The following is a 10,581-nucleotide window of genomic DNA, read 5'->3' on the forward strand; positions in this document are numbered from 1 at the left end:
TAAACTAGCTATGCAGGAGAGAAAGGCTTTTATTCAAGCCTCTAAGCTGGAATGAAATCTGTCACCCACGTTATTAATAACAGAACTGCTCAGTGTTGTTTAAATATTTATGCTGCAGTTTAAACACTCTGGGAAATCAGGTATCATGCAGTTTGCTGTGGCTGCTTCTTCATCTGTACCCCCCACCCCACCCATCCCTGCTAGCACCAGTGCCAGTGCCACTGCCATCACAGTCAAAGCCACAGCCAAAATCTCAGCAGAATCGGGTTCTTGGCAACCCTCTAAACAGCTGTTCGGCAGGCTGTCAGGAGTATGATTCTGCTTGATAACCAGTTCTGTGTTCTTTGCACATTGCACCTCCAAGCAGAACCTGTTTCAGCAGAGAAACAAGGTGCATGAGAATAGCTCCTTTCACACACAGTTTCTCTGCGAAATGGGGATCCTGACAGCCTGCCAAACAGCAGCGAATCCCAGAAGCACAGCAGCAACTTCTATCAGTGGTGGGAATGGCACTGGTCCTCACGGAATTCTAGGTTGAACCAATGTAGCCTCCCAGTTGCAGAAGTTGCCCACTCCTACACTAAACCATGACAAAGGAAGATGAACTACAGTTTGGTATAATTTATAAGTGACACCCACTTATGGCAAACCTCCTGCACTCAGAGACTGCACTCACAGACAAGGGTGCAAAGTACATCAGAAATGAAAACAGATGAGCAGCTCTAAAACTGTAGCTCATTTGTATATTTAGATCAAACTGTAATTCTACTTCTGAACTACAATTAGTGCAAACCATGGTTCGTGGTTAAGCCACAAAAGCAGTCTCTTCCTTCACTTGGTACTCTGCCTTTATGAGGCTTATGCACAGCAACCTTGTTAAACCATTCTATAAAGGATTCACCTGAGCCTCTGTTCTATTTAGGAACAGTGCTCTCAAATAATTACTGTAGCTTGAAACATATGCCATGTTTTTGGCAGGTTTGCCAAAACTCATAATAATTTTTATTAAAATAAGACCTTTTGTCAATAAGGTTTTGTCAATAAAACCAAAAGGGCACCTGGGGGTGTATCAGGGAGGTACTGCTTGAAGAAATACATACCTTCATAGGTCTTGGGAGGCAACAAAGTAAGCAATTCATAAAGTCTTTTCCTGTATGTCACCGATGCCGATTTTAAAGGGTTGCCATAGGTTTTATTTAGTGAAGGAAGCCTTTAAAACATGAAAGCACATATCTTAGATTAGAAGAAATATATCCAATTTCAGCTACTGGTTTGGCTTCTACCTTATCTGAATTTCACTATTTGAAAAGTGTAAAAAATTAAGGTAGTAGTTATATTTATTCTTAACACATCACTTCCTCTAATATTTAGGTAGTTAATGGGGCCCAAAATGGAACCAAAAAGGGATTGCTAAGAAAAAAAGAAGAAAGGACTTAAGCAGTCCATCCTGGAGGAAGCCATAGCAAGAAAGCAGCAACTCTGACTAGGAGTACTCTTGCCAGTACATTGCAGTTTCATTGCAGTTTGTTCACTGTGTTCTTAAGTTCCATACAATAGAGGAGGAATTTTAAAAAAACAGACACAGGTATTTCCTCCTTAAAAAGGAGGAAAAGAAGTAAAAAAATCTCTACTCTGGAAGCCATTTCAAAAATGCATGTGCAATCAAGTCATCAAGATGGTTAACTATAATTGTTTGCTGTATGAATAACTGCTTTATGAATTTCCAGGCAATATCTTTTTGTCTATACATAAAACATCAACCTGGATTTCCAGTTACTGCAGCTTTAATATGACTCCACAAAAACAACTATACTTTAAAGGTTGGCTTACATTTGTAGAAGAAACCAGAAAAATATTCAGTGTTTTATTTTTACTATGAAATCACAACTCCAAATTAATTTTTTGTTAAAACGTTAGAAATAACAGAGTACTACTTAACAGATTCAGCATACCAGATACTGTTTGCAGTACTTACTGTGTCAGTAAATCCACAGCACATGGGAGGGGAGGAAGCAATCTTTGAATGACTTCATCTGTAAGGAGCCCACCACAATTGAGAATAAAGCTTTTTATAGCTAGAAATAAAATAAATTGATTATAACAATTTTAAAAACAATTATAGACAAAGTACAATTGAATTGTTATCAAAACAGTATCTTAAAACACTTGTACCACATGCAGACAGATGATTAATGAGAGAGGACTATTTTACTGAATAAATAGATTCTATTTTATTACAGAATTCCTATTATTTTCATTGAATGTTAGGAACAGCTTTTTATGTCACAGTTATGGGTAAAGAAGGAAGACAGCAATTCCCATCAGAAATGCCAGAGTATTACAGAAAGTCTTCACCGCTACTATTTCACTGCAACCTTATTAGAAAGGATCCAGTGGTATTCAGGTACTACTGCTATTTATGTTGCACAACTGGAAACCGCAACATCAATAGTGCTACTTTCTCAAATACTCAATACTATTAAGCAGACATGGCACCGGATCAAGGAAAAGACATGACACGGCAAGCAACTGCAAGCCACTAGTCAAACTTGGTAGTCATGTTCTGTTATATGTACTTGGACATCTTCCCATAGGATGGTTTTTTCTTCCCCAACAAATCATCCTTACAGTCTGTGGTTTGTTTTAGGGATTGATGAATCCATCTGAATCCTGGTGATTGATCTACTGTGGACTGAAGGAGGCCGTTAGCAAACAGCACCCCTTTGTCACTCTGGCTGAGCTTCCCTGGACACCACCAGGGAAGAACCTTTACAGGGTTGCTCTCCTCAGCTCTGCTCCTGACCGCTTTTGAGAATTCCACAGCCTTTCTTCCTATTTTCCCCCCAGCTATCACTTTACCTCATCTTTGATATGACAACCCCTCCAAAGTGACAAGGTAAAATAGTATGGCATTCTCACTGGTTCACCACCATTTTAATAACACAATAATGTGTTTCCTTTCAAAGTGTAAAAAGGGAGAGAGTAAGAAATAGCCATCATAAATTCTGCCTACCACAGAGAGCACCTGCACGGCTTTCCAATGTCACTTGCCATGTAAACGAATCACCCCGGCTCTTCTCCGTTTCTAAGTCTTTAGAAGACATTGGGAAAGCGCATTTCCACAGTAACAACATTCTTGGAAGATGGTGCTGGACAACAGCAGGGCCTATTATTTTAAAGATTGAAAGCATTCTCACATGAATACTATAAACTACAACATTTTAAAAGCATATATCAGCTGCCCATGATCACTGCCCAAAGGACTGCAACTCAGACTTCCTCATGTGCGCAAAGAGCTCTCTGCTGATGATCAAGCAGCCTGATCGTGTATGCTGTGCATAGATCCAAAGAGACCTAGAATTCAGCTTAACTCATTCCTTTTTCAAGTTCCAGAAGGTAAATTCCAAATGGCACTATGTTTCTGGGTTTGTTTTGAACTTGTAAAGATGTAAGGACAGATTTAAAGTTATCTGGGAATATAATAGATGAATCTTTCTAAAACAGTCTGGAGGAATACCTCCCAACTTCTTTATGGTTCTGTTGCCCTTTCTATATTAAGCAGGAAAGCTATCATACCACTAAAATAATTTAACTATCATACCACTAAAAGGACAGAGTATTTAGGGCAGTATCCAGTCCTGCTGCTGCACTAGCGCTGAGTATGTTGTGCTGGCAGGACCTAGTTTAGGATCAAGGCAATGTTGACTTCATATGACACCGCATCCCTTTGCAAGAAACCAGCCAGGAAGCAATATGTGTGCCTTGTGACCACTAGCACTCATTAGTGAAACCCTGAAAATGAGCTCAAATATTTGTTCCTGGAATGGTACAGATCAGCAAATATCCCTTCTGCCATTTTCTGCTGACCTGTTGCGTTCTGGGAAAGAGCATTTTGGCTCATTTCTGGATTTCTATCACACTGACGGTGCATTCCTGCTGGTGCACAAGCAGTACTGAATGCTGCCTCATATGTGCTATTTCTTACTTAAAAATAAAAACAAAAACAGGATAGTCAAAAAACTTACCCAATGTCATCAGGGCAGCTATAAGCAGCCACCCAGATTGCATCCTTTGTACTGAGATACGACTAGTCTGAGAAGCAGAACGCAATAAATCCTCAGCTATCATCATGATAACCTATGGTAAAGAAAAGGCCGTAACTGTTTAATAAAATAAAATACAAATGTTGTTCAAAAAAAAAAAGGCACACATATTGCTTCTATATACATAAGAGCACAAATTCAGTTTTCTCATTTATCCACATGATCCCATAAAGGCAGGGAATAAAGGAGTCTCTGAATTCTTTAGGTAAAATTTTAGAGCATCCACTTTGTTTTTCTGCTTTAGCAAGGAAGTCTTCTGGGACCTCAAATATGATCAAATGCACTATTAAAGACTTATAAGCCAGATTCCACATCCTCAAATGCTATGAACTGGCCTCCTGCAGTTAGCTGGCAGTTATATTTTCTGATTGCTTCTGGCTGATCATTCCTTCATTATCTTTTATTGTATTTTTTGTAATAGTGATTATTTTAGTTTGTTCGTGGTCTTACCTTGTAATCTACCTATTGAACTTCAGTTCATTTCCTTTAAAAGACTGTTGTATGTATACATTAATAAATTACAAATTAATAGCCCAGAATGGATGATTGATGAAAACCAATAGCTAAGAGATAACTTGAGAATTCTTTTTTGAGTAAGATATCCAGTCAGGATGAGCGGCAATGAAGGTGCATTAAGGGGCAGAGAAAAAGTTTTAATAACAAGAAGTTTTCTTTAGTGACTGTTGTACCTCTACAACTGAAGCAAATTCTTAAACACAAACAACCAATTTTCTTTGGGAAATCTTGAATTAAAAGATCTATCAACTGATTTGAATACCTATTATTCCTATTGATTTGGCCTCTCAGCTCACCCCTGTAGCAAGCAGTGGACTAGTAATCATATCCTATATCTGTCAGAGTTCAGTTCTAAAATATGAGATTGAGAAGCAGATGACAGCTAAGAAAGGTAGCAGACATGCAAGTTATTCAGTGAACAATGAAAAACAGTACTATAAAAAGTTTTCTGGCCTGAAGGGTCTCTGTCACTGTCGCAGAGAGCCAGTAGAATTGTGAATAAACTTCTAATTAGCCATTTTAGAAGAAATCTGTTCCTTGGCAAAGCTAAATGGGTTTCACTTCCATTGTCCAGGAACACAGACACAGATTTTTCTCTACCAGTGACAAAGCTGTGATGTCTGTGGGAAAGTGTTAAACTATGGTAATCTGCCAACTTAAGCTCAGAACAAACCAGGATAAGGTTATGGAAGCTTAAGCTTTTATCTTTGAAAATAATCAAACCAGCTCCTAAAGACACAGAGACAATGAATTCTTAAAGGTTCACAAAAGTTCTTGAGAAAAAGATTTCCCCAAAACTCTCAATTTAGTAGCCACTATTACAAAAATGATTTCTTTACCTTTATGCTTACCTGAAAAAACATATTTTCATTCTTGCGCTAACTTTTTTAATAATTAAGATTGTACCCTTTCTTAGCTGGATGCTCAGTGGCAGATTCCACTGATAGCTGGCAAAAATGAAGGTGCTCATTTGGGGGAAAATCCCCTAGATTAAATAAATCAAACCAAAGGCTGGAAAGGCAAGATCTTGCCTAATAACCATCTAGGCCACATGTGTAAGGTCAGATCTAGCAATATCAGTCTAATTAAAACTGCAAATATACAGTAGCAGTAGAATAGGCAAATGCTAATGTAATTATGAACAGTATTTCCATGCATAATGTAATCACTGGACCAGGTATAAAATCTTTGCAATGTTAGATGTGATACCATTCAGTCCTTTTTACACTTTTCTTAAAATGGGATAAAACCAACATGTTCTAAGCTCTCAGTGTGACCTTTTGATTTACCATTCGATTTCATTTGTGGTTGATGGAACAGTAATATACTGGTGTACTGGTAATATACTGAAGTCGCCTTTGCCTCCTGCCTGCCCCACAGTGGGCACAAGCCCACTTCTCCCAAATCCTGTGAACAGGTAACAGCATTGCCTCGATTTTGCTAAATTTTGCCCAGATTCATCTGAGCCTGCTCACTTAGGTTCTTGTCTTGCCACGGGCAAAGATTTGCTACAACCATTTTTATGGACATATTTTTTCCTTTACTCAATAGGACTTGGGAGTTTCAACCTGTCCCAAACTTCCGTTTAAGGGACAGATTACTCAAACCCAAGGAATGATGTTATAACTCTTTCCTAGCTTCAGGAGGACTTTCATCCACAAGGTATAGCTTCCTACTCTGTACCCCTTCTGTGCATGTGTGTATACAGATCTGGCGTGATTTTGATTAATATTGGGTTGGAACTCCAGGAACATGGCTCACCCTTCCCTAGACCTCTACTGAGAAAAGCTGTAGATGAACTTCCAGCTGTGCTTGTTCCTTTTATCTCACTTTGATCAAGCTATGTCCCTTAAAAAAGGTTGACATGACAAACAACAAAATATATGCTTTTTACTCCTCTGCAAAAGCAAAACAGTCTGGAGAGTTCATAAAGTAGTGAAAAAGAGGGACTGAGCGAAAGAGAGTGAGTTTTTGCACTAGGTTATCCAATTCCACCATTCCCTGGAGTAAATAAATATACTAAAATGCATTATGCTCAGTGATAAAGTATCAGCACTTGTGTTTCACAGGGAACAAGAACCGATTTGCTGAACTGGATCACCTAGCCATTTAAAATATTATATTGATAAGTGGAAAATGCAATTGTGATATTGCAATGAATGCTTCAGACGTAATGATAACAATTACCTTCCCTTTGCTGTGTGGAATTCCTAGAGGACATTGTCTGACAGCTCCCAACAAAGCAGCAATTGCAAAGCTATAGCCAGTCACTGCTTCAGGGGAGGATTTCAGTGCTGTGAGTCGTTCAATACAGCGATCCAGAAGTGGAGAGAGAAAGCAGGGCAATGCTACAGCAATGCAACGTAAACACCATGCAGTTGCTAGTTGAACTGAAATGCTGGGGTGTAGGATAATGGAGATCACTGCTTCAAGAACCCCTGGAAAATAAAAAAATATATTACAGCAAATTTTGAGGATAATTACTGCGATCCATCTGACTGACATCTGAGCATACTGAGAAATATGAACATGAAGCAACACTAAAACAAATATTTTGTGTCATACATATTATGACCAAAGAACCTTAATTATTTCCCAGGTTAATATCCCTCTTTGGGTTCAAAATCCTGAAATATTTTTATTCTTCTCCTTATATCTACTGCAATATTCACCTTCAGCATAGATCTTCAGGTTCTGCCATATTGGGGTATCTATCAGTCCCATCCTCTAGGAATATCTTTTCTGTAAGATGTGTGGCCCAATTCTAACCACAATTAATTGGAAACAAGTCCCACTATTTTCAAATGGCACTTATCCCCAAGTTTGTGGCCTTAATGGCGATTGTAGAATAAGGTCAAGCCAGAGTTCCCACTAGAAGCAAAAATGACAAAACTAAGACTGTCATACTTTGGGCACATCATGAGAAGGTTCAGCCTCCTGAAGAAGACAATCATGCTGGGGAAACTTGAAGGCAGACGAAGAAAAGGAGGACAAATATGAGATGGGCTGGCTCCATAAATGAAGGCACAGCCTTGAATTTACAAGATCTAAGCAAGGCTGTCATGTATGGGACATTTTGGAGGGCTTTTGTTCATAGGCTTGCCATAAATCAGAGATGACTTGATGGCACATAACAAGAACAAAACTGAGCCAAAATAATAAATAGCTCTAACAAAGAGTATGGACCTCAAAATGGACCTCAAAATGGTGAAATGCCATTTTCCCTATTCAACACAACTATGCTACAGTGCTCTGAATCTGAACCCAATAGCCTCCACTGGGCTCATATGAACACTTAAAAAGGAAAAAGTAAGTTTTCTGTATTAGTTCTTGGAATAATTCTTCAGCATACTGGATTGGGATGAAGTACCCATCAACATATTTATTTGAATGTTAATATTACCAGTCCAAAGGCTCAAGAACACAAATACACATTCACAGAATCACAGAGACCAATTACCTATACTAGGATCTTGTAACACTGGTGCAGCAGTAGTGCCTAAGCCATGTATGAGGTTTCCAAGCTCTTCTAATGTACATATAAGCATATTCTGGCTTGCAATGGCATCTGTTGTACCAAGACGTGTTTCCACATTACCATCACTCATGGCAGCATCTAACAATAGAACAAAAATTGTCTCCTTAAATTGAAGAAAGTATTAAAAGCTGGGGAAGGGGGGATGACTGGCAGGTACTACCTAAAATGCAGTTTTTTTGTTAAAACAAGGCTCCATAAAAACAAAGCCAGTTCTGAAAGTGACACTTAAGTAACTAAAAATCAAATAATAAACAACTTTGTAAATATCATTTGCTTATGTGCTATGACCATTAATGGCTTTTGAGTATTTACCCCATCCCTAGATTGGAAGTAACATATGGCCAAGTCAACATTTTCTGGTTTGTCCAAGCATGGTACTGCTTCCTGTTCTCTCTTGCACAATTCATTTATCAAGATACTAAACACTTTGCTTTAAAAATTGTAGCTGTTCTGAATCATGTTCAAAACTTATTTACTGCTCTAGACAAGTAAAATACATTGTGATATTCAACATTTGAAGTTTTAAATAAAGGACACTGTTCTGCAGAAGCTATGCTGCAGAAGTCAACATAGAACCATCCTGGTAAGACCAGATAGCATTCGCTTATCCATGGTTTCAACAGGCAGCTTTCAGTAAGCTTGTTTGACCACCTTACAGTGTCTGGATAGCCTAAAGCAGCTAGATCAAGGAGCAAAAAATAAAAAGCTATGGGAAAGTTCATAAACAATGAGTATGGTGCACATTTGTGTGTGCATCAGTAAAACATCCTTAACTATCATCAGTCAGTGGTGTATCACAGGCAGTTTTGGCTGCCACTATTTGTATTCAGTTACTAGACATAATCTCCATAGATTTATCTAGCTCTATATCATGAAGAAAAATTAAGGAACAATTTAAAATGCTAGTTATTTGAAGAATTACTTTGAAACAAAGAATTCCAAAGGCCAATGTGATTTTTTTGAAAAGGTATGACATCGAGGTTAAAAACATTGCTTCAGCTCCTTCATGAGTAGATTAGGAAATGACATAAAGTACTAGTGAAAAGGAAGGGGGAGGAAGGGATAACAAATAATCTTGTTAGTCCCATACCCACAACTTTCTTCAGCTTCCAGATGGCTTGACAAATCTCCTTGGCAGTTGCAATTTGAGCTTTTTCCCCAAGAAGGCCTCCTACTGTAGCTCGGAGAATAAATGCAATACAACGGCGGCAGCAAAGAGCGTCCATCTGAGTCTGAATAGCTTTAGGGTGAGACTGAGACACCAGCTCTAGAACGTGGGAAAGCAAGGCAGAGAAATTTCTTTCAAGCCACTGTCCTCCTAGAATGGTGATAAATGCCACATATGCCTGAAAAAGATTTTATTAAGAATTTTTATATCATCATCATCTCGAAGATACTATGCATTTTTAAAATTATAAAGACGTATAATTTTTATAAGTCTTCAGTATCTTCAGTATCATAATGCAGGCAGACACTACTTAAGGGATTTCAAAAGTACAAAACCAATGTTGTAAACATCTCTTTAAATGCTAACATGTTTACAGCTTCATAATTTGAAGTGAGGTAAAAACATTTTGGCTTTTAGTAATTTAAATAATGTCCTTCATTAGTCCAATTTAAATGTTATGCTGAAAAATAGCTTCACTTTCCATTAAAACAGTAATGCCCACCCAGCCTGGATTAATAATAAATTCATTTTGTATCTTTTTCTGCTTTATTTCATTGTGGAACCCGAAAAATAGCCATTACTTGTTATATAAATGTTAAATTTAGCATAACTGAACAAGAGCTCCCAACTGTTTACTGTTCTGTACATATACTGCATTTAATCTGTGAATGAAATTTAAGAAATATTAGGTTACAACAATCTACAAGCATGGGCTGAGTTAGGAAATGTTTGCAAGAACTGGAATATTTCTCCAGATTACAAATATTAATGGTTTTGCTACTATAGGAATCTCACAAAAAAGGCAGATTACAGAGCTGCTTTATACGCCTACTCTACAAGTTATTTATGTTGCCACATATAAACCCTTACACAATTACTAACAAATAGTTTCACTTGACAAATATTGCATGCACAGAGAGAAGCAGTCACAGTGGAAAGTGAACATACCAAGCTCTCCTCCTGTTATTAAGGAAAAAAATTGTTGGCCACGTCTCATTCTACCAAAAAATAAAATTGAAACTAATTTTGCCCTTTTTTTATTCAAAACTCAGAAGAAAGAGATACCCTTAAACATAATGTATTATGTCTCACTGTTCATGAAAAGCAAATTATTCCAATAGCACTTTCTTCCAGGAAAGTATAATATAAACAAACATAAAACAGGAAAGTTATTAATCCATCTGACAAGGGAGAAGCATGGTCTGAAGATTTTTTTCCAGTTTTGTTGAACACATTTTCTGTTGAAAACAGTAGCA

The 10,581-nt window shown here is 37.7% G+C and overlaps 1 protein-coding gene across 7 annotated transcripts in view; it reads right to left on the reverse strand.

Annotated features, from left to right (window-relative positions):
* The window catches only part of HEATR5A (HEAT repeat containing 5A), a 71,164-nt gene that overhangs the window by 42,463 nt on the left and 18,120 nt on the right, over positions 1 to 10,581 (reverse strand). For all 7 annotated transcript variants that reach the window (XM_044436238.1, XM_044436237.1, XM_044436239.1 and 4 more), the window contains 7 exons: positions 9,248 to 9,503; positions 8,080 to 8,235; positions 6,807 to 7,057; positions 4,026 to 4,137; positions 3,014 to 3,166; positions 1,976 to 2,075; positions 1,101 to 1,210 (listed from right to left, as the gene is read on the reverse strand). In XM_044436238.1, coding sequence (XP_044292173.1) covers positions 1,101 to 1,210; positions 1,976 to 2,075; positions 3,014 to 3,166; positions 4,026 to 4,137; positions 6,807 to 7,057; positions 8,080 to 8,235; positions 9,248 to 9,503 — 1,138 coding nt within the window. The remainder of the gene's footprint in view (positions 1 to 1,100; positions 1,211 to 1,975; positions 2,076 to 3,013; positions 3,167 to 4,025; positions 4,138 to 6,806; positions 7,058 to 8,079; positions 8,236 to 9,247; positions 9,504 to 10,581) is intronic.

The sequence above is a fragment of the Varanus komodoensis genome, unplaced genomic scaffold (genome assembly GCF_004798865.1).
Source record: "Varanus komodoensis strain SLA01 unplaced genomic scaffold, ASM479886v1 scaffold3, whole genome shotgun sequence".
Classification (NCBI taxonomy): Eukaryota; Metazoa; Chordata; class Lepidosauria; order Squamata; family Varanidae; genus Varanus; species Varanus komodoensis.